At 42.2% G+C, this 25,223-nt stretch overlaps 1 protein-coding gene across 10 annotated transcripts in view; it reads left to right on the top strand.

Annotated features, from left to right (window-relative positions):
• The window catches only part of GRIA1 (glutamate ionotropic receptor AMPA type subunit 1), an 843,377-nt gene that overhangs the window by 523,847 nt on the left and 294,307 nt on the right, over positions 1 to 25,223 (top strand). For all 10 annotated transcript variants that reach the window (XM_033927803.1, XM_033927802.1, XM_033927807.1 and 7 more), the window contains one exon: positions 22,200 to 22,337. In XM_033927803.1, coding sequence (XP_033783694.1) covers positions 22,265 to 22,337 — 73 coding nt within the window. In that variant the 5' untranslated portion in view covers positions 22,200 to 22,264. The remainder of the gene's footprint in view (positions 1 to 22,199; positions 22,338 to 25,223) is intronic.

Below are 25,223 nucleotides of genomic sequence, written 5' to 3'. Positions count from 1 at the left end.
TAGATATGACGCTGTCTCCCTCCTTGACCTGTCCTCCCATCTCCTCTGACAGATTAGCAGCGGGGCAGAAGCACGGAAAGTTTGCTCCTGCCCGCTGCACCTCAAGACCACCAGGGATCGGCAGAAGAGGGAGGAAGACAGGAGAGGAGGGGGGACAGGGTGCAGAGCCTGGATTGGCTACTGTGAAGATGAGCTACTGGGCTAGATAGACCATTGGTCTGACCCAGTAAGGCTATTTTTATGTTCTTATGTAAATGTATGGGATGAGATTCTGCTGCTGGCATCAAGGAACTCCTATACAGTATTTCTAACAAAGTTAGTCTATCCAAAGCTGTAAGAAAGATAGGGAAAAGAGAGCAAAGGGCTAAGATGTTTTCCTTTGTGCCTACATGTTCTATGGAAATTGTGAAGAACAGAATAGGTTCATGAGACAGTAGAAAAGGAAAGAAAAAAAACCTGAAGTCTGATCATCTTTCTCCTAAAGCAACACAGTTGTAACAAGAAGCAGATGGCATCACAAGAGCATAGAGAGCTAAACGATATAGTTACCCACAAGTGCCCAGATGGATATATGGTAGAAAATCTGATCCAAACCACTATAAATGTCGGCTCTTTCTGCGAGGACTTTCGGATGTTAAAGATTTTATTGTTTTTGTTGTCAGACAATTGAGGACCAAGCTTAGTGAAAAGCACTTGAGGGATATGTGCTGGAATGAAGCTGAGTCTCTAAAGTACACAGAGTTAATAAGCTGGTAAAAAGCATTTCTGTGCCCGTTCTGGCTTCCTTTCCGGTGTAGTTCTGTATCTGATGGAAGGGACTGAGAAATTGCGTAATTAATTTCAACAGGGTAATTGAAGCTGTATGAGGTAATACAGGAATGTTATACAGTCAAACCTCGGTTTGCGAGTAACCCGGTTTGCGAGCGTTTTACAAGACGAGCAAAACACTCAGCAAACTTTTGACTCGATTTGCGAGCCCCCCCCCCCCCCCCGATAACCGGCATCGCTCCCCCCCGCTCGCAAAGGCACCCTCGCTCCAACCGGCACCCCCGCCGCGCGAATTGGCCCCCCCGCCCGAACAACTTAAACTTACCCCCCCGTCTAGCACCGGCACCGGCACGCAGGCACAGATCGTGTGTCTAGAAGATCTTCCGGCTTCTGGCTTCTGCCTGCCTTGAGCATGCATCTGCGCATGCTCAAGGACTTCTAATTCTCCATCTCGCCAATCTGTGCCTTCGTGCTGGTGCCGGTGTTAGACGGGGGAGGAGGGGGTAAGTTTAAGTTATTTGGATGGGGGGGCTGGTTCACGCAGAGGGGATGCTGTTTGGAGCGAGGGTACCTTTGCGAGCGGGGGGGAACAATGCCGGTTATTGGGGGTGGGGGGGTGGGAATGTACAAAGCGAGTTTCCATTATTTTCTATGAGGAAACTCGCTTTGATAAACGAGCATTTTGGATTACGAGCATGCTCCTGGAACGGATTATGCTCGTAATCCAAGGTACCACTGTATTTTCTTTTTTTTTTTGTAAATCTTTATTAGTTTTCAATTATTAACAGTGCAATACAGTGAATTTAAACATAAACAAATCAAACAAAAACACTTTAAATTTACAAATATTTCAACAAACATTTTCACACACATCCCTCCTCCCCTTAACTAATGAAAATTGAACCACATGTATAGTTTCAATAAATTAGATACAATGAATAATAATGTTTTCCCACCTCCCTCCTCTCACCCTGGATGTGTATGGAGGTCAGATAAAAAGAAAAGGTACATGACAACTATTCTGACTCAATAAATGATGTCAATGGGCTCCATACCCTTTCAAATGCACTACTATAACCTAAAATTTCAGCATTAATTCTTTCATATTTGTAGCTAGAACATAAGTTTGCCCACCAGAAAGTATAATTAAGTCGATCATAACTCTTCCAATTGCGTGTTATCATCTGGATGGTTATTCCCATCATTATTAAGAAAAACCAGCTTTTATAGCGATCCAAAGAAGGTTTAACATGTAATAGAGTACCACAAATTATGGCTTCATAAGTCAGTAGTATCGCTGACCCAAGTACTACATTAATTTGGCCCCATATCGACTTCCAAAAATTATCAATGGACAATAGAATAATAGGTGATCCAAAGTTCCTATATTAAAATAACAATGCCAGCATCTATTAGATTTAGAAGGAATGTTATATTTTCTATCTATTTATTTTTAAAAATTATATTCCGCTCTATCGACATTTCTAGGCAGATTCATAAGAACATAAGATTTGCGGCTGCTGGGTCAGACCAGTGGTCCATCGTGCTCAGCAGTCTGCTCACGCAGCAGCCCTTAGGTCAAAGACCAGTGCCCTATTTGAGTCTAGCCTTACCTCCATATGTTCTGTTCCAGTAGGAAGTTATCCAACCTTGTCTTGAATCCCTGAAGGGTGCTTTCCCATATAACAGCCTCAGAAAGAGCGTTCCAGATTTCTACAACTATCTGGGTGAAGAAGAACTTCCTTACGTTTGTATGGAATCTTTTCCCTTCTAATTTTAGCGAGTGCCCTCTCATTCTCTCCACCTTGGAGAGGGTGAGCAATCTCTCTTTTTCTACTAAGTCAATTCCCTTCAATATCTTGAATGTTTCGATCATGTCCCCTCTCAGTCTCCAACAAACATACATAATTTATAAAAGACAAATACATTAAAACAGCAATTACTTAATAAACTTCAAAACACTTTTTTAAAAATCAAGAAAATCAGCATTGATAGACCTCCCTCAACAAAAACGTTCTCAACAGAATCCTGAAACAGTCAACATCACCAAGCCCTCGCAGTTGCTCAGGTAATTGACTCCATAACTGTGGTCCATGCATGTAGAATATAGATTTCCTATATTCCTCACAGTGAATTTCACAAATGGATGGGACTACCAGGGCATTACAGTTCAAGGAATGTAAGTTCCAAGTTGGTTGATAAATACAAAGGGAGTCTAACAAAACTGGAGATTTCCTGCCAGCCAATGTTTTAAAAAAAAGTAGCAACAATTTATAACGAATATGATATTCAATTGGCAACCAGTGCAATTCATGTTGTTCATAGATATATAGTATGCTGGAGAAATGTTCAAGCAAAGAGAACCTTAAGTGTTTTAAGTGTTCACAAGATCTTAATATGTTGATAATCATGTTTTCTTTAGGCTGGAGGCTAAAGGTAAAGAATAATAAATTGTTTGATGGTAATTTTATCACTATACAAACAATGCATATAGCTAGAAGCAATCTATGCCTAGGTTTCTGCTGTAGTAGTAGCAAGCTGCTGGCTAGTGCTGCCTGATTCGCTGATTCAAATCGATTCACTGATTCACTTTGCTGAATCGATTCAAATAGATTTGTTGTCTGAGACCTGACATATATCTGAGGCCTCCTAAAGCAGCAGCGGTGGTGGACGGTCAGCAGCATCAGCATTCTGAATGAGTTGCTCTGTGGTCTGCCCCACTGGGGCCTTCCCTCTGCTGCATCACTGATGATGTGGCAGAGGAAAGCCCTAGCAGAGCAGGCCCCAAGTAGCTCATTCAGAGCGATACAGCTGTTGATTGTTCACTGCTGCTGCCACTGCTGCTTTATAAGGCCTCGGAGGTGTTCCAGACCTCATGGTGGGAGAGTCGATGGGGTGCTGCTGCACAGGGGGATGGGTGGAAGGGATGGAAAGCAGATACACAGAGGAATAGGTAGGAGGAGAGGGAAGCTGCTGCTCAAGGGGATGGGAGGTGAGGAAAGCTGCTGTTCAGGGGGGATGGGAGAGGAGGAAAGATGCTGAACATGGGGGGAGAGAGGAAGAATTGTCGGGGTGGAAGAGAGGAAGGGAGAGAAGAGATAGAAAGAGATGAGAAGGAGAAATCCTGCATATGGTGAAGAGAGAGGAAGAAATGTTGGACATAGGGTGGAGGGCAGGGAGAGATGGTGCATGGGGAGAGAGAAAAAAATGTTGCACATCTTAATGGGGGTGAGGAAAGGGAAAATTCTACATGGAGTGGAATGGAGAGGTTTGACCCAGGGCAAAAGGCAGGGGAGGGGGAAAGAGAGAGAGAGAGAGATGGTAGACAGTAGGAAATAAACAAATGTTGGCTATGGCAGCGGAAGGTAGAAAAAAAAATTATTTTCTATTTTGTGATTACAATATGTCAGATTTGAAATGTGTATCTTGCCAGAGCTGGCGTCAGCGAGCGTGAGTTAGGATCTAAAAGAGAGAGGAAAATACTTTTTTGTTTATTTTGCGTACACCACAGCGTCGGCGTGGGCTTGGAGAAGGCTACAAAATAAACTCACCAGGACGTTTGAAAAAAAAAACCCCACCCAGGGCAGGAAAAGTGAATCAAAAAATCGATTTGATAGGCCAAATCAAATCGAATCCCAAAAACTTTCCCTGACTCGGGCAGCACTACTGCTGGCCAAGTAAGACTTGATAGTGATATTCTTGTCTTTTCATAAAACCGAGAGCGCATTTCCATGTAGATCCGTTACCAAAATAGTGTTCAAGTCTCTGCTGTACTAGCAAGCTTCCAGCAAATTAATATGCACATATTTTATCATAACTTGCATGCTAAGAACTCTACCGTAGAACTGAGCTTCTAGCCAGTTATTATACAATAATACTCCATATTTCAATATGATTTCATTATTAGACTTATAATTTGTTTATCCATTTTCAACAAAGTACAAAAATGCATACATAAACTTCATAAAATAAAATATATAATTACAGTAAGACCATAAGACATAAAATATAAACACATTAAGGTTTGATAAAGTGAACAATAAAATACATATTACTTACACAGCAACCCCCAAATCAGGTAAAGAAAGATTACTAAAAAGAAGACTTAAATTTCTTTTGAAACAACAAAAAAACCTTTTCCATTCCTTATCTCAGTGGAAAGGGAGTTCCACTGCTGGGGGCCCGCAATAAAAAGCACACCCATACACAACCTTTTGAACAGCCAGTCTGTTCTGATTGAACACAATAAACACACGGCTCAAAACAAGTGTTGCCAGCTCTGTCATCAAGTCATCATTCAGACAGTTGAACATCAAGCAAAGACATTGAATAGATGCCTCATCACAAGGGCGTATAAAACCACGGGGCATAAAAAACACCTTCTCTGTAGCTGGTTTTAAGAAAGGTTTGGACAAGTTCCTGGAGGAAAAGTCCATAGTCTGTTATTGAGAAAGACATGGGGGAAGCCACTGCTTGCCCTGCATTGATAGCATGGAATGTTTTGGGATTCTAGAATCTTACTACTCTCTTGGATTCCGGAATCTTGCTATTCTTTGAGATTCTGTATGGAATGTTGCTACTCTTTGGGATTCTAGAATCTTGTTACTCTCTGGGATTCCGGAATCATGCTATTCTTTGAGAGTCTGTATGGAATGTTGCTACTCTTTGGGATTCTAGAATCTTGTTACTCTCTGGGATTCCGGAATTTTGCTATTCTTTGAGATTCTGTATGGAATGTTGCTACTCTTTGGGATTCTAGAATCTTGTTACTCTCTGGGATTCCGGAATCATGCTATTCTTTGAGATTCTGTATGGAATGTTGCTACTTTTTGGGATTCTAGAATCTTGTTACTCTCTGGGATTCCGGAATCTTGCTATTCTTTGAGATTCTGTATGGAATGTTGCTACCATTTAGGGTCCTGGAATCTTGCTTACTCTTTGAGATTCCAGAATGTTGCTACTGTTTGGGTTTTGGCCAGGTACTAGGGACTTGGTTTGGCCACTGTGAGAATGGGTTACTGGGCTTGATGGACCTTTGGTCTGACCCAGTAAGGCTATTCTTATGTTCTTACGTGAGCCAAGTATAGGACAATCAAGCCATTGATGAGGTTGGCTCTGAGGCACTGTGGAATGAGGCATTATGACATCACAATCTCAGCTCTGGAATGTTGCTCTCATTGGGGTTCTGGAATCATGCTATTCTTTGAGATTCTGTATGGAATGTTGCTACTTTTTGGGATTCTAGAATCTTGTTACTCTCTGGGATTCCGGAATCTTGCTATTCTTTGAGATTCTGTATGGAATGTTGCTACCATTTAGGGTCTTATGGAGAGAACTCGATGCCAGCTGCGGCCACTACAGAATACACTGGCTAGTCTAATTATTAGACTAGCCAGTGTATTCCTGTAGTGGCTGCAGCTGGCATCGAGTTCTCTCCATAAGACCAAAATATAAAAACATTAGCATGAAAGTTTGATAGGGCTTTTCCCTTGTTGCAGAATTTACATTAGTTTCTAATAGAGGCAAGAGCCAACTTCATATTGTGCTCTTTGACTCACAAGATATTAGTTTAGTGTGGCTGGGTTTCATTTGGCTTCAAGTTATATGTCTCATTAATTTGAATATTCTTTACGAAGGGCTCCTTTTATCAAACCGCGCTAGCGGGGTTAACACGCGCGACGTTTCATCACATGCTAACCCCCGCGCTGGCCAAAAACTACTGCCTACTCAAGAGGAGAAGGTAGCAGGTAGCATGGCCGGTGGTTTAACGTGCGTTTTGATAAAAGGAGCCCTAAGTCGAAATCCAGGGTTCAGAAACTGATTTTGCCATTGTTTTCCAACAGATTTAAGAATTTATGTCTCATTAATTTGAGTACTTTTTCCTTAGTCATAATCCACGGTTCAGAAACCGATTTTGCCATTGTTTTCCAACAGATATAAAAATTTATGTCTCAAATCAAGATGGCGGCGGAGACGGACGCTTGAACGGGAGCAGCGCTCCGAATTGATAGCGATCAGCGCTGCACATTCTTTTTCCCCCAACGGAATGGGGAAGAGGAAAGGGATCTCTCGCCCTAACCCTCCAGCGTTTGGGACCCCACAGCGTCTGGTTCAAATTTCGATAACGAGTGCTTTTTCCCATCCAGTTGAAGGAACCCTTCCTACCTCGGGGGCGAGCCCGGATTCATCGGGGGAGCTCGGCGCAGGAGCTGCATGGACGATTCTGAGCCCGGAGCAGAGGTCGGTCCCTTCCCAACCCGGAAGTGCTCAGGTGCAGGGAGACACAGGAGTTCAGCTGTCCAAAGAGGAAGGGCTTTGTTCCAGTGAAAGAGGGACGCCAGCACGGGAGACTCAGGAGGAAGGTGCAGGTGGAATATGTCAGCTATCTCCCAGCACCATAGAAGGAAAGGTGAGAGGTGCCCCGGGAGGGAATGCCATCTGTTTTGGGGAATTAAAAAGACTGCAGAAAGTAGATATGGAGGTGCTCTGACACGCCATATCTATCATGGACGCCAACCTTAAGTTGAGTCTTTTGGCTATTAAAACTGATTATGGGACTATTTACTCCAAAGTAGAACAGCAAGGAGTGTGTCTGTCTGATTTAACTAAAAAATTGGAGAAACAAGAAGAAAATTTAAAGGACTTTAAAACTGTACAAATGGAAATGGTTAAGGAAAGATCATTTATTTCCTGTAAGTTGGAGAACTTTGAAAATTCTTTGAGAAAGAACAATTTAAGATTTTTGAATTTTCCTAAGTGTCTCGTCATTTCACCTGTTGAGATGGCGAGAAAATATTTTCAAGAAGTTCTTGCCATTCCATTGGAAAATTTACCTCCAATTGTGAGGGCTTACTATCTGACTATAAAGAAATCTCAAGGGAGATCTACTGCTGTTGAAGATCCGAAAGAAAATTTGGACATGAATTTGTCTTCATTTCTAGAAAGCTCCCTTGAGGTGATAACTGACAGAACTACTTTGTTGCTGACATTGGCTTTGGAAAGTGATAGGGAATATAACTGTTAGGACCACATGAAACTGCTGCAATGCCTAGATGCCATTGGTATCCGGGATAAGGTGCTGAACTGGTTCCCTGGTTTCCTTATATCCCACACCTATCAGGTTCGTTTTAATTATGAGCTTTCCGACACCTGGAGCAATCCATCCGGTGTGCCCCAAGGCTCTCCACTATCCCCATTGCTCTTCAATGTCTACATGTCCTCACTGGGCACGAAGCTAACCCAGCTGGGGATAAAACTATTTAGTTATGCAGATGATTTTACGATTATCATCCCATTCACCAATTCTGTCTCCGAAACTATTCCCAAAGCTTCAGAAGCTATAAACATGATGGAACAATGGATGACAAACTTTAGGCTCAAACTTAATTCAGATAAAACGACTTTTTTCATTGCTTCACCACTTGACATTAAATCACCCCTCTGTATCAATAACCTTAGTTACCCTATCCAGCCCTCCATAAAGATACTAGGTGTAACTCTGGATCAATGCCTAACCATGAAAGACCAAGTAGATTCCTTAATCAGAAAGGGATTTTTCACTCTCTGGAAACTCAGATCCCTTAAAGCTTATTTTGTTACATCGGTTTTTAGAATCCTAGTCCAATCCCTCGTACTAAGCCTGCTTGACTACTGTAACATCGCCTATTTGGCAATTTCCCAAAAAAATATGCGACGCCTACAACTGTTGCAGAATGCGGCAGTCAGACTAATCTTTGGACTAAAAAAATTTGACCACGTGACACCCTACTACCGGCAGCTACATTGGCTGCCGATGAAGGCACGCATAAAGTTCAAATTTGCCTGTTTCTGCTTTAAAGCATTACACGGAGTTGCCCCCAAATACATTACTGACCTTTTCTCCTTCTCAGCCAACAGACACAAGAGAAGTTCACATTCCAACTTCGTTTCCCCCCCAGTGAGAGGTTGCAAACTGAAAAAACACCATGAATTCCTTCTCTCACACCAGGCAGCATCATGGGGTAAAGACCTAGAACAATTACTTTCGCCCTCTACTTATGAGGAATTTAGGAAACGTCTAAAAACACACCTGTTCCTAAAACATCTTGACAACTGATCCACTTATCTCTTTCCTCTCAATAGCGACCTACTGTCCTTTTGATCACTTTTCTCCTCAACAATGAATTTCCTGTCTAATTACTTCTCTTTCTTCTTCCCCTCTTGAAGTCAGTCAATTTGTACCTTTGCTTAATCTTTTGTAAACCGCATAGAACTTCACGGTATTGCGGTATATAAGCTGTTATTATTATTGTTAGAATTTTTCCAGATTTGGCTCAGAAAACCCAGAAGCGAAGGAAGGAATTCTTGGCCTTGAGGCCAAGAGTCCTAGCTCTTGGGGCTACTTTTTTGGTTAAATTTCCAGCAAAATGTTATATTACCTATCAGAGTAAGAATTTTCTTTTCTTTGAGCCCAAACAGCTTTTAGATTTTATTGGACCAAAAGAAAGGGTGGCATCTTAGTCCAATGATAAATGGCCTACCATCCGGCTGTAGCTTGGGTTACCTATTGTCGTTACTCTAGTATAGAATTGTATTTCCAATTGTGAAAATTTCCTTTCTTGGTCTCAGTAATTGTGGACTAAATATTAGTTAATGTTTTCATTACATTTGATTGTATAATTAGATGATTTCTTTTTTTGTTTGTTTCCGATCTTTTTCAAGTTATGTATGCTTGATTAAATTTAAAAGGCTATAAATAAAAAAAAAAATTTATGTCTCATTAATTTGAGTACTTTTTCCTTAGTCATAATCCATGGTTCAGAAACCGATTTTGCCATTGTTTTCCAACAGATATAAGAATTTTTTTGTTCTAACATTTTAAAATCAGGCTACACAAGAATGGAATAGTGTACCTTTACACATAAGAAGTCTGAATGACTATTTGTCAAAATAGTAATGAAGAACCAATAGAAAAGGTGTAAGTCTCTACAGATACTGATTTTTTTGGGAGAGGGCTTAAGTGGGATTAGTTAATATTGTAATATGAGTCAATTCAGTATCTGATTGCTATAATTCCTAGTAACTGACTACAGTAGTTAAATTTGCATCAAGGGGAAGTGTTGTATCAGTTGAGATCTTTTATAGCTGCATGTTCCTTTATAGAACAGACTACTACAGGAAAGGAATGGAAAACAAAACTGAGACAATTATAATGCCTCTATATTGCTCCATGGTTTGACCGCACCTCGAATATTGTGTGCAGTTCTGGACACCACATTTCAAAAAAGATAAGGAGGTCATTTTCTTTAAAAAAAAAAAAAATTCTTTATTCATTTTTAAACTTTCAACAAGTACATAATAATACCTTCATATTCACTTTAATATAACTTATTAATCTTACATATATTGAAATCATAATACTATTTCTCCCTCCCTCCCTCCCTCCATTATATTCTTATAATTTCAGATAATTTAAAATTAATCCCACCCTTCCCCCACCCTATGCTTCAATAAATAAAGGGGAAGAAATAAATTATTAATTATAAACAATCCTTACAATAATTTGTTAATGGCTCCCAAACATCAATGAATTTTTTATAACGTCCCTGCTGAATAGCTAATATCCTCTCCATTTTGAAAATATGACATAGTGAATTCCTCCAAAAACTGTAACTTAAACTATCATAATTTTTCCAATTTCTTGTAATTTGTTGAATGGCAACTCCTGTCATTATAAGTAAAAGTTTATTATTTTTGGAGAAAATTTGACTCTTTTTCCTCATTGATGTACCAAATAATATCGTATCATATGAAAGTGCTACTGGGTTCTCAAGTAATTTATTAATTTGACTCCAAATAGATTTCCAAAATTTATAAATTACTAAATAAGGGGGTCTTTTTCAATAGGATATCTAAGTCCAATTTTGGACATTTCCCATAAGGTGTCCAAAGTCGGAGGCAAAGAAACATTTTTGAAACCAGAATCATCATAAGATGTCCAAATTTTTTTTTTTTAAATAGTCTACTTAAATGTCTTGGTCGCCAGAATGTCCAACTTTTTTTTGCCATTTTTGACCACACAACTGTCCAAGTTCAAAGCATCCTAATCTAGACCATTTGGATGTGGGTGGGTGGGGGAGGTCAGCATTGTAATAGACTGGCCACATAGACAGCCCAATAGAACAGTGGGGTTCCTTAGAGGGCACTGCTGTGAACTTCACATACAGGGTTCCAGATATACATCTCACCATAACCCCCTTCTAATGTACTGTGAGCCCTCTAAAACTCCCCCAAAACCAATATACCTACCTGTCTACAACCCCAATAGCCTTTATGGTTGCAGGTGGCACCTACATGTCAGTAGAGTAGGGTTATAGTGGGCTCACACTTTCTACCATAAATGTAGTGGTTAGAGTGGTTTATGGGCCTGGGTCCTCCTATGGCTCACTAACCCAGTGATTCCCAACCCTGTCCTGGAGGAACACCAGGCCAATCGGGTTTTCAGGCTAGCCCTAATGAATATGCATGAGAGAGATTTGCATATGATGGAAGTGATAGGCATGCAAATTTGCTTCATGCATATTCATTAGGGCTAGCCTGAAAACCCAATTGGCCTGGTGTTCCTTCAGGACAGGGTTGGGAACCACTGCACTAACCCACTCAACAGGCTACTTAAGATAGGTATGTTTAATTCATATGTTCTAAGCAGGAGTTTTGAGATTGGTCAATAATCACACTATGGTGTTCCCTTCAGTCCAGAGAGCAAATCAGGATGCAATAAAGAACAGTGTATTTTGTGGGGAGGGGGAAGGAGAGCTAGCCCCTAGTCCAGGGGTAGGGAACTCTGGTCCTCAAGAGCCGTATTCCAGTCGGGTTTTCAGGATTTCCCCAATGAATATGCATGAGATCTATTTGCATGCACTGCTTTCAAGGCATATTCATTGGGCAAATCCTGAAAACCCGACTGGAAGACGGCTCTCGAGGACCGGAGTTCCCTACCCCTGCCCTGGTCTGTGAAACATGCTTCCAGCTGCATTGCAAGTGGAAGCTTCATTTCTAAAATTTAAAGGAAAATTAAAAACTTTTATTTTGCCCCAAGTTTTGGGACAGTGAGAGATTGAAAGGGTTAAGGTGGCATCAAACTGACTCCCCCTCCCCTTTTAAAAAAACCCTTACCAGCCGGTATGCTGAATTCTCTGCGCTGTTCTGACGCTCATAGAGTTCCTACGAGCATCGGGAGCAGCACAGAGCATTAACTGTGCCGGCTGGTGCTAAAAACCTCTTCTACGGTTTTGTAAAAGGGAGCGGAGGGGGGTGTATTTCAAGTATCTGGTATTCTTTTTATTTGGTTTTAAATTGTATTCATTTTGACTGTTGTGTGAAGGCAGGATCTAAATCTTTCCTAATTTACTGTAGTTTTTATTTATTTATTCAATTTTCTTTACCGTTCTCCCAAGGGAGCTCAGAATGGTTTTACATGAATTTATTCAGGTACTCAAGCATTTTTCCCTTTCTGTTCTGGTGGACTCACAATCTAGCTAATGTACCTGAGGCAACGGGGAGATTAAGTGACTTGCCAGGGTCACAAAGAGCTGTGTGAGTTTGAACCCAAAACCCCAGGGTGCTGAGGCTGTAGCTTTAACCACTGCGCCACTCTAGAAATCAACATGTAGTAAAAGCGAGCCAAGTGTAGGACAATCAAGCCATTGTGACATCACTGATGAGGTTGGCTCTTAGGCATTGGTGGAATGAGGCATTATGATGTCACAATACCAGCTCTGGTTATCAAAGGCTAAAACTTTTCATACTATTTATTTATTCAACTAGTATTTTAGCCCGTTACATTATGTCTTTATTTCTGTCTCTCTCTCCCTCCCGCTGTCTGTCTCTCTCCTTGGCTCCCTTTGTCTGTCTGTCTTTCTATGTCTCTCCCTGCCCTTGTGTCTTTCTATCTATCTGTCTCTCTCCCTGCCTCCTATGCAGCAGCATTTCTCTCCCACCATTTCCCTGTGCAGCAGCCACAGCAGGATTCCCTCCCCCTCCCCCCACACCACTTCCCTGTGCAGCAGCAGCGTTTCCCTTACCCCCCCCCCCTTTCCCTTCCCACGGTCTGGCCGGCTCCCTTAGTCCCTTACCGCCCCCCCCCCATTCCCTTCCCGCGGTCCCAACTAACCTTCCTATTCCAGCAGCGTGTGTAGAATGCTGCAGACGCTGCTTGAATCGGAAGTTTTCAGGACCCGCAGCCCTTGCCAGACCCGAAACGAGCTCTGGATTTTTTGGGTTTTTTTTTTATGCAGGCCCAGCCAGAGCAGGAGGAGAAGCCTGGGAGGCAGCAATTAAAGTCCGTTCCGGCCGCCGCTGACGTTGCCCTAACCAGTTCACATCCTTAAGTTCAGACTGCAAGAGCCGCCGCGTCTGACAGGCTCCATGCCGCCGCGCGCATGCACACTCCTACCTGCGGGTCCCTACAGCTCACGGAAAACGGGAGCACGCAGATGGGAGTGTGTGCTTAGGGATTTATTATATTAGATGTTCTATACCGTTCTCCCAGGGGAACTCAGAATGGTTTTATATGAATTTATTCAGGTATTCAAGCATTTTTCCCTATCTGTCCCAGCGGACTCACAAACTATCTAATGTACCTGGGGCAATGGGGGGGATTAAGTGACTTGACCAAGGTTACAAGGTACAGCATGGGTTTGAACCCACAACCTCTGGGTGCTGAGGCTGTAGCTTTAACCACTGCGCCACACTCTCCCATGTTTCAATGTTTCATGTATTATTTTGGTTTTGTAAACTGCTGTGATATAGAAAGCCTGACCATATAGTAAATTATTTAATAGACATAAACATAATCCACATAAAACTGTGTGCTTGTAAATTGCAGAATGTAAGCATTGTTATGTTATGTTATCTAGCTCTTGTATTCCGCCAACTCCCACCAACAGTGGTTCAAAGTGGATGACAAAAGAATAAAGAATACAACAGAATATACAGCGTTGTTATTATTAATATCCTCATCATCCCCCACATCTTTAAATAAACTGTAAAAGACACTATAAGAATGGCTCGGCAGTCTTCCATGGTCAGCCACCCACTAAAACTACCATTGTACCATTATTTCACAAATTCTACATGAGTGAAATTTGGATCCCATATAAGATTCAACAGAATCCAGAGATGCCAAGATACCCAACTTTTGGGCCAGTACTAGTTTCGAACTTACACCCTAAAGTAGTGTGGGATTTATAGTTCCTGATTGCACCCATTGAAATCCATGCTCATAATGCATCATGATAGGGTTACCTAAAGGCAAAGAAACAGTATGACAAGGCAATGGCTGTTGCCAGAAGGATGATAGGCTGTATGGAAAGAGCCATAACCAGTAGAAGAAAGAAGGTGGTGATGCGCCAGTACAGGTCATTGATGAGGCCCCACTTGGAGCATTGTGTTCAGTTTTGGAGATCGTATCTGGCAAAGGACATAAGAAGGCTTGAAGCAGTCCAGAGAAAGGTAACGAAAATGGTAGGAGGTTTGCACCAAAAGACGTATGAGGAGAGATTGGAAGCCCTGAATATGTATACCTTAGAGCACTGTTCTTCAACCGCCAGTCCGCGGACCGGTGCCAGTCCACAGGAAATTTCTGCCGGTTCGCGCAGGGCCGGCGAGATTAACTAACTTCAATTTACTACCAGTCCGCGCAGGGCCGGCAAGATCGATGAGTTATTTTCATCTGGTTCGCGCTGAGCCGGAGAGATCATGGGGAGCCTCCGACAGCGGCTTTTTCCCCTCTCTACAGCTCTCCTTTACTTACCAGTGCAGCGATTCAGGAAGGCAGCCTTGGGGCTTTTGATGAGTCACGGCTGTCTCTGATGATGCAACTTCCTCTTTCCTCAGAGGCGGCGCGACCCAACAAAGGACCCGAGGCTGCCTTCCTGAATCGCTGCGCTGGCAAGTAAGGAGAGCTGCTGGGAAGGGAGAAAGCTATTATTGGAGGCTTGGAAGCTGCTGGGCAAGGGAAAAAAAGGGACAGCTGCTACTAGACCTGGAGAGGGAGAAGAAGAGATGCTGCTGGGAGGGGAAGAAGGGAAGAGAGTTACTGCTGGACAGGAGGAAAGAGAGAAGGAAAAAAGGAAGGAAACAGCTGGCAGGGAGATTAGAGTAGGGGAAGGGGAGAGACAGGCATGAGAAAGTAGAGAGATTGGAAGGATGATGGGAAGGATCAGCAGAGAAATAAGCAGAGAGGGACAACAATGCTAGATCTGGTATAGGAGAGATAAAAATGAAGAGAGCAGTAAAGCTGGAATGAATCATGTAAAAATGAGAGAGGGGGCACAGGCTGGATGGAAGGGGGAGAGGGCAGAAAGTGGATGGAAGGAGCAGATGCTGGATTGAAGAGACAGAGAGGGCAGACACTGGAAGGAAGAGAGTGAAAAGAAGATGAAAACAGAAACCAGAGATGACAAAAGGTAGGAAAAAAATAATTTTATTTCTATTTTGTGATTAGAATATATCAGATTTGAAATATATATCCTGCTAGAGCTGGTGTTAGACATAACTGGGGACTGCAAAGCCCAGGCAGTGCTTCTTTAGCTTCCAGCTGGCTTAGGGCGCTCTCTGACCAGGGGGCAGTTGCCCTAGTTGCACTCCCCTAAAACAATTCCTGTCATGTGTGACTGCAGTATTCTGTTAGCATGATATTTCTGTGTAGCATTCTGTAATAATTTGGCTTGTTCAGTTTTCTTGATAGTGAAGGGGAGGGGAGACAGGGGTTTTGTTGATCCTTGCTCTGTTTTATTTGTATTTATAAAATGACAATTGTACAGAATATTGTTTCTTTATATACTTTAATAAAATACATTCAATATAAAATCATAACTGAGGCTTGTGTGGATGGGATCAGATGATTTGCGGGGACCGAGCTCGCAGAGATGCGGCGGATACGGGTTTTTTAAATTTTAGTCCTAGTAGTTTGCTGGTCCACAAAATAATTCTTTTATTTCTGCCAGTCCACGGGTGTAAAAAGGTTGAAAAACACTTGCCTTAGAGGAAAGGAGAGACAAGGGAGATAGGATTCAGACGTTCAAATACTTGAAAGGTATTAACATAGAACTGAATCTTTTCAGAGAAAGGAAAATGGTAAAACCCAGAGGGCATAATTTGAGGTTGAGGGGCGGTAGACTCAAGAGGAAATTCTTCTTTATGGAGAGGGTGGTTGATACCTGGAATGTGCTCCCAAGGGAGAAGGTGGAGAGGAAAATGGTGACAAGAGTTAAAAAAAAAAAAGCATGGGTTGAACACAGGATCATGAATCAGAAAATAATGGATATGTATTGAAGAACTAAGGCCAGTAGTGAGCAAACTTGCACGGTCTGTGTCCCATATATGACTATTGCAGTTTTCCCCAAATTACTTCTAGGGTGACATGGTACTACTCGAAAGGGTCCAGAGAAGAGCAACTAAAATGGTTAAGGGACTGGAGGAGTTGCTGTACAGTTAGAGATTAGGGAAACTGGGCCTCTTCTCCCTTGAAAAGAGGAGACTGAGAGGGGACATGATCGAAACATTCAAGATAATGAAGGGAATAGACTTAGTAGATAAAGACAGGTTGTTTACCCTCTCCAAGGTAGAGAGAACGAGAGGGCACTCTCTAAAGTTAAAAGGGGATAGATTCCGTACAAACGAAAGGAAGTTCTTCACCCAGAGAGTGGTGGAAAACTTGAACGCTCTTCCGGAGGCTGTTATAGGGGAAAACACCCTCCAGGGATTCAAGACAAAGTTGGACAAGTTCCTGCTAAACTGGAATGTACACAGGTGAGGCTGGACTCATTTAGAGCACTGGTCTTTGACCTGGGGGCTTCCACGTGAGCACGTGCTGGGCACGACAGACCACTGGTCTGACCCAGCAGTAGCAATTCTTATGTTCTTATCTACAGTCACTCTGGGGGCAAGGTAAGTGATTCAAACGATGATTTATTGTATTGCTCAGCAAGTCAGCAGCTGAGAAGACTGGAGTTAAAAGCAGGTTTCTCCACTTAATAATTGTCTTCAGTTTATTACAAACTTTTCTCATCACAGGTTTTAGAAAAGTCTTAAATTGAAATGAGCATTTTTGCACCAGTAACTGGTGACACCCAGTAAATCCCAGGGGCTGCGCTGGAAAGACAATCTTTGTTGTCAGCCTCTTTCTTCACTCAGTTGAGATGCATTCCTTCACAAGAAGGATGCATTCAAAATGTTCCTATGAAAAAGTGAAAAAGAAAGAAAGGGAAAACATTCGAAAAGAAGAGATTAACTGCCAGGGTGATTACTAAAAAATCCAAGAGAAGAATGAAAGTAATCTGTTCCAGTTCATCATTCAACATGGTTTCTGTTCCACTCTTCGGGAGTCAGGACTGCAAGTGGGTTCCAAACCCAATTTGCAAAACCCTCGATGATTATCCCGTAAAGCTAAACCTCTGCACCCCAAACAGAAGCAAACCAGATGAAGTTTTATGTCTATTTAAATTCGAAGAGATAAGGTAGTACACTTCTCCCTCCGTATTCGCTGTGATAGGGGATTAACAGACCTGCGAATACAGAAAAAACGCAAATAACTTTTTCATATGTTATTCGCTGTTATCTATTAAAAACCATTGTGAATGTGGTGAAATCACAAATAACAGGGTGGGAGAACTGGCCTGTTCCTGAAGGAGAGACAAAACACGGTGAAGAAAGTGTTGGGAATCAGCGATTTTTCTCTGTAAACGCTTGGAATCTGTGATTTCTCTATGGAAGCTGATGTAATTAGGGGGTAGGAGCCAGCAAACTAAAAACCGCAAATAATCAAAAACGCAAATGCTGAAACCACGAATACGGAGGGAAAAGTATGCCTAGAGTAACTTAATAAGTGGCAGCGTGACAACACGTTTTCTTAGAGCAGGGGTCCCCAAAGTCCCTCCTTGAGGGCCAAATCCAGTCGGGTTTTCAGGATTTCCCCAATGAATATGCATGAGATCTATGTGCATGCACTGCTTTCAAGGCATATTCATTGGGCAAATCCTGATTCAGCCCTCAAGGAGGGACTTTGGGGACTCCTGTCTTAGACTCAAGGGGGTGATGGTTTTGAGATCTTACAGGAAAGGAAGACTGGGTCTCTTTTCCCTGGAGAAGAGGAGACTTAGAGGGGATATGATAGAGACTTACAAGATCATGAAGGGCATAGAGATAGTGGAGAGGGTCAGAAAGAGAGAGAGAAATGGAGACAGAGAGAGAGAAAGATAGAAAGAAAGAGAGAGAGAAAGGGAGAGAGACAGAAATAGAGAGAGATAGATAGAGAAAGATTGGAAAAATTGGGACTCTTTTCCCTGGAGAAGAGGAGACTTAGAGGGGATATGATAGAGACTTACAAGATCATGAAGGGCATAGAGAGAGTAGAGAGGGACAGAAAGAGAGAGAAAGAGAGAGAAAGAGAAAGATTGGAGAAACTGGGACTCTTTTCCCTTGAGAAGAGGAGACTTAGAGGGGATATGATAGAGACTTACAAGATCATGAAGGGCATAGAGAGAGTAGAGAGGGACAGAAAGAGAGAGGGAAAGGGAGACAGAGAGAAATAGAGAGAGAGAGAAAGGGAGAGAGACAGAAATAGAGAGAGATAAAGAAAGATTGGAGAAACTGGGACTCTTTTCCCTGGAGAAGAGGAGACTTAGAGGGGATATGATGGAGACTTACAAGATCACGAAGGGCATAGAGAGAGTAGAGAGGGACAGAAGGAGAGAGAGAAAGGGAGAGAGACAGAAATAGAGAGAGAGAGAGAAAGATTGGAGAAACTGGGACTCTTTTCCCTGGAGAAGAGGAGACTTAGAGGAGATATGATAGAGACTTACAAGATCATGAAGGGCATAGAGAGTACTCTAGAGAGGGACAGAAAGAGAGAGAGAGAAATAGAGAGAAAGGGAGAGAGACAGAAATAGAGAGAGAGAGAGATAGAGAAAGATTGGAGAAACTGGGTCTCCCTTCCCTGGAGAAGAGGAGACTTAGAGGGGATATGATAGAGACTTACAAGATCATGAAGGGCATAGAGAGAGTGGAGATGGACAGATTTTTCAAACTTTCAAAAAATAAAAGAACAAGAGGGCATTCGGAAAAGTTGAAAGGGGACAGATTCAAAACGAATGCTAGGAAGTTCTTTACCCAACGTGTGGTGGACACCTGGAATGCGCTTCCAGAGGACGTAATAGGGCAGAGTACGGTACTGGGGTTCAAGAAAGGATTGGACAATTTCTTGCTGGAAAAGGGGATAGAGGGGTATAGATAGAGGATTACTGCACAGGTTCTGGACCTGTTGGGCCGCCGCGTGAGCGGACTGCTGGGCACGATGGACCTCAGGTCTGACCCATCGGAGGCATTGCTTATGTTCTTATGTTCTTATCCACATTAGAATGAACATTACTCTTAAAGGCAAGCGATGACCCCTAAGTGAAGGGGGATGAGGAATCTGATGGGGAGGGGGTTCTTATTCCCCCCCCAACTGTAACTGCTAAGCCACTGAAATAAAGAGATATAGGCACAACAGCGTGTGTGTACGTGCATGTGTATGTGTGTGAATGAGGAGGTCCCTCTCTCTCTCTCTCTGTGAATGAGGAGGTCTCTCTCTCTCTCTCTCTCGTGCTCACTTAATCCTGCTGTCAGTTGATGTTAAGGCAGCATCCTAAGTGCTGGATTTGGAGAGAAAGGAACCCACAATACGGAGAGCCCAGGAGCACGAAGACATCCTTCCCCTCCCCCCCCAACAGCACAAAAAGGAGGGGGAGATTAAAGAAATCCCCCCCAATCCAAACCTATGGTTGGAAGTTGGAAGCTTCTTCTTTGCCAATGCAAAAGGAAATATGCAGCGCATTTTTGTCGTCTTCTGCACCAGCTTTCTAGGGACAGTTTTAGGGGTGAATTTCCCCAGCAATATCCAGATCGGTGAGTTTCATGCGCTGCTCGTCGCTAAAGGCTTTGTTTTTCTCCGGGCAAGAGAAATTCCATTGCTTGGAGGAGAGAAAGAAGAACCCCATATACTCCTCTAAGCAGCTCTATCGTGAGCCAGATTGCATGCACGGAAGAGGCTGGGAAGTGAGAATCAGTGTGCAAAAAATAAGGACTGCAAAGTGTATGAAAACGATGCAAAAAAAAAAAAAAGAGCATAATTGTTCTTTAAGAAATGCAAAAAGAGTTGTGGCTAAACACGAAGGAATAATTCGTAGAATGCATTTTTTCTTGTCTTCTGTGGGCTTTTTTTCCCCTCCCCCTCCGAGCATTTCTGGGGTAGAGAGTATGGGACGGAATCTGTACCGATCGGCAAATGTTTGGGTTTTCGTTGAGACTTCAGATGGTGGACGAAGCAGCGTAGCATTGCCAGCTTCCTGGTTTTTATTGTCTTTTGATTCGGTCTGTCTTGGTTGGGGTTTTGTTTTTTTGTTTTTTAATGTTATTTTCACACTTCCTCCCATTAGCTCTGATCGGGAAATTGTTCCACCTTATGCAATATAACAGCATCATTTCACTTTCCTCTCCTGTCATCTCCACGGCCGCTGAAAAGGGTTCCTATGGCGCTAATTTTTGCGAATTCGACTCGGTTTGAGCAGCTCCTGTTTGCACAGATGCCTCAACGAGGCTTGTATCGCTGCCTCCCCTCACCTCCTGTTACATGTTTAATACAAATTAACAGCTTAAAGGACCTAGATATTTTTTTTTCATTTTAGATGCAGGCTTGTTTGGATCTGACACACACAAAAAAATGGAGTTTGCCTGCGTTGGTGAAGGCTCTGATGCAAAATTTCAGTATGAAATGTAATGCTGCTGTCTTTCTATTACACTGTTGCTTCTGCAAAGTGCGATTGAATATTAATGGTCTTGGTAAAGTGCATTGTAGCACAAAGCATGGCTGAATGCCTCTCGCTGGCTTTTATTGTCCTACCTATGGCACCAGGGTATATCGTTGTCTGAGCTTCATCTAAATTTATTTATTTTTATTTATTCAATTTTCTATACCGTTCTCCCAAGGGAGCTGAGAACGGTTTACATGAATTTATTCAGGTACTCAAGCATTTTTCCCTGTCTGTCCTGGCGGGCTCACAATCAATCTAACGTACCTGGGGCAATGGGGGGATTAAGTGACTTGCCCAGGGTCACAAGGAGCAGCGTGGGTTTGAACCCCCAACCTCTGGGTGCTGAGGCTGTAGCTTTAACCACTGCGGCCACACACTCCCTTGTGCTCTGTTGCTGCCACCTGTAAGCATAATCGAAGCCTTTTCTGTGCTACCCAAACTTCAGCCTTATTAACCCTTTCAGGACCATAAGGATCGTAGGCCAATTTTTGTGGTTTTGACGACATTTTTACGGTAAAAAGGGCTTGCAGATGCCAAAAAATTGATTTTTTTTTGGGTGAAATATCATTATTTTTATTTAAAAAAATCACACTTCTGGCTTATGGACAGTGTGGCAAGTGAATCTTCTCGTCAATCTGGCAACGACGCTAATGAATGAATGTCGGAACCAGTTTGTTTACATAAAGGCAGTATCCTATGGAATCCGTACATATCAAATTTAGAACTGTAGACTATCCCAATCAAAATGGATAGGATTTTAAAGTTATGGGACAAATATGTCCCTTGGTCCTGAAAGGGTTGACTCTCTTTGATATAAGGATGCCATCCCCTGGCTCCCCTCTGCATGGAACCATCAGAAATACTAAGCACTGTATTTACTAATGCACATTTGATTTCCCTAGTCTGGCAGTTTAATAAAGAAGGAAGTGTGTGTGGAGTAAATGAAATGGGATTCTTCCCTGTAAACGTTTTACGGTACGGGTTATGTACAGAACACAGTTGGCTAGGAGAAGCTGTTAGGTTTGTGCAGAAGGCCTCAGGCTGTTTTAGGGGATTTAGGCGCATTGAAACCAGTGCAAAGAGTTAATTAACCCTTTCAGGACCAAGGGACCTATTTGTCCCATAACTTTAAAATCCTATCAATTTTGATTGGGATAGTCTACAGTTCTAAATTTGATATGTACGGATTCCATAGGATACTGCCTTTATGTAAACAAACTGGTTCCGACATTCATTCATTAGCGTCGTTGCCAGATTGACGAGAAGATTCACTTGCCACACTGTCCATAAGCCAGAAGTGTGATTTTTTTAAATAAAAATAATGATATTTCACAAAAAAAATCAATTTTTTGGCATCTGCAAGCCCTTTTTACCATAAAAATGTCGTCAAAACCACAAAAATTGGCCTACGATCCTTATGGTCCTGAAAGGGTTAAGGGCTTACATTATTCTTAAAAAGATAGAAATGGCATGGAATAGAAAATAATGCGATGGGGGCTGATGAAAACATTTAACTATCAACACTTGTCTATCAAGAGTAGCAGTAAGGATCTTCAAAACATCTCATTTTTTTTTTTCTCGTTTAATTTGATTCCTTAGGTGGATTATTTCCTAATCAACAGTCCCAGGAACATGCAGCTTTTCGGTTTGCATTGTCTCAGCTCATGGAACCTCCTAAATTGCTCCCCCAGATTGACATTGTAAATATAAGCGACAGCTTTGAAATGACATATACCTGTAAGTAATTTTTGGGGTATTGTTTTCTAACTTCCTTATGTTTCATGTATTGTCTTGGGATTTTTTTCTCCTCCCCTTTGAAAGGCATGCAATGTTTTAATGTAAGGAGTTCCCAGACCGCAGTCCATGAGCCCTGAAAAAGACATTTGCTTGGGTGTTCCAGAATTAGAGTTTTGAATGAATCCTGGAATTCTTCAGTGGGTTCATTCTTTCTTTTTTTTTTTCTTTATACATTACATGGTATCTGGAAAAAATGGGGCCCCTCAACATTTTCCAAACAACCCCAAAACAATTCTGCTATTATTAAAAAAAAAAAAAAATAAGTATTACTATTATTGACAGGTGTTACTGCAAGATATTGTAGAAACTAGATGATCCCTGTTTTCAAAATGACATCATTCCGGAAGTGACCGTTAAGATCTGGTTTTGCAAAATGACATTTAGATAAAGGTCTAATAAAACTTTTGCAAAATAATAAAGTATATGTTACAAAAGGCTTTGCTAAGGAAATTTTCTAACAAACATTGGACTTATATGTTTTCAAAGGTCATTCTAAATGTTTAAACAATTATAAAGTATTTAGAAACTATGTACAGGGTTCCATTTTTCCCAGACACTGTGGCCCTCTTTTACCGCTAACGCGTCTGTAGGATAACATGCATACATTAGCCTTCAGTGCGTGTTTAGTGCACAATAATATTTACCGTGCACTAAAAAGCATAGCGCGCCTTTGTAAAAGAGGGGGGGGGGGTATAATTCACCATTCTACCTGTTGTGTATTTCACTCTCTTTTCTGGCTCTAGAGCAGTGGTTCCCAAACTTGTCCTGGGGGACCCCCAGCCAGTCAGGTTTTCCAGATATTCCTAATGAATATGCATGAGAGAGATTTGCATACCTGTCACTTCCATTATATGCAAATCTCTCTCATGCATATTCATTAGGGATATCTGGAAAACCTGACTGGCTGGGGGTCCCCCAGGACAGGTTTGGGAACCACTGCTCTAGAATTTTAGACAGTAGTGTCCATTTCTAGAACTTAGCAGTTTCATTTTGTTTTCTTCTTACTTTGTTTAATTGTGGGTGTTTTTCAGGGGGGGGGAGAGAGAAAGAGCAAAGATTAATTTGATTCTCGAAATCTGCTTTGTGGATAAAACGTGATAATTAGAAAGCAACCTAATTGGGTCACAACATAGTCCATCTAGACCAGGGATCTCAAAGTCCCTCCTTGAGGACTGCAATCCAGTGGGGTTTTCAGGATTTCCCCCATAAATGGGCATTGAAAGCAGTGCAGGCACATAGATATCATGCATATTCATTGGGGAAATCCTGAAAACCCGACTGGATTGCGGCCCTCAAGGAGGGACTTTGAGACCCCTGATCTAGACCAAGGATCTCAAAGTCCCTCCTTGAGGGCTGCAATCCAGTCGTGTTTTCAGGATTTCCCCAATGAATGGGCATTGAAAGCAGTGCAGGCACATAGATCTCATGCATATTCATTGGGGAAAAGTGAAGTTTTCAGTAAAATGTGGGGGGTTACAACCCCCCACAACGCGGCGCGCTAAAAACAGTAATTTAGAGCGGCGCTGCGGCACGCGCTGCGCTCAATTGTCTGGGTGCGCCTTTGTCCCGGCGCGCTTTTGACCTGACACCCAGAAAGATATTATATCCAATTCGATCCCCCTTTCCATAGCAATAGAGGGCCATAATCAAAAGAAACATCTAAGTCCAATTTGGACTTAGGGCGCTATTTGGACAAAGTCGGCAGCGGCAAAATGTCCTTCCTCGAAAAGTACGTCTATAAATATTATTATTATTATTTTTTTTTTGAAAATTGTCTTTCTGTACGTCGAGGCATTTGATTGGCCAGACCGTCACTACGTCTATCTTTATACCACATTCTCAACCTAAAATTCATCCAAGTCCTAAATACCCAGAACAAGACCTTTTGGACATTGGAGGGGCCAGCATTGTGATAGATCCAGACATGTCAACAGAGCAGAGGGGCACCTTTATAGGGCACTGTTGTGAACTTCACAAAAAGGGTGCCACATAAACATCTCACCAAAACTCCCTTATAGGTTATAGTGAGCCCCCCCAAACACCCACAAAACTCACTATACCCACCTGTCTACAACCCTTATGGCTGCAGGTGCCACCTATATGGCATTACAGTAGGGTTTGGGTTTTTGTCTTTTGGTGGGATCACATTTTCAACTATTAATTTAGTGGTTAGGTGGCTTATGGACCTGGGTCCTCTTCTCTATGGTTCAGTAGCCCATCCCCCAGACTACTTCAGCCACTTCTGTGCAGCTCTACTAGGCCTTCCTATGATGTTCCGGAGGCAAATATGTATGTTTTTATTCTGAACTTTGTGGGGTGTGTGACGGGGGGGAGTGGGGGGGTGTCTTTACTTTGTCCCTGCAGTTGTTATCTGGTCAGTTTCAAAACCTTTTTGGCATTCATACCTGCTTTTACATTGTTAAACTCACAATGTATAAGTTTTGTCTAGGAAGTCTCGTCAAACATCTGATTATCCCTGCAGGACGACTAGGTCTAGGTCGTCCCACATCCCACCCTAACCACTCCTCCAGAAACGCCCCTTTCAGCTCTGGCTCACAGTAGGATTCAGAAACCTAAAAAGTCCCTGGATACGTCCAAAAAGACGTTTCGATTATCGACACTTGGATGGCCTGTCTTTTAGGATGACCAAGTGCCGACTTGGGTGGGTTTGTAGATGTGTTTAAGTTTCGATTATGAGCCCCATAGTGTATAAGAGTGAGAAGGCTGCTAGTGGTTTTTGGACTGGATTTATTATATTTGGAATGGATTTATTATATTTGATCTACCACTTGTACATGAGTATTAAGTGGTTTACAATGTACTATA

This window comes from Geotrypetes seraphini, chromosome 18 (assembly GCF_902459505.1).
Source record: "Geotrypetes seraphini chromosome 18, aGeoSer1.1, whole genome shotgun sequence".
NCBI lineage: Eukaryota > Metazoa > Chordata > Amphibia > Gymnophiona > Dermophiidae > Geotrypetes > Geotrypetes seraphini.
The sequence above is the reverse complement of the archived record's forward strand: the minus strand, read 5'-3'. Positions and strand labels throughout refer to the sequence as shown.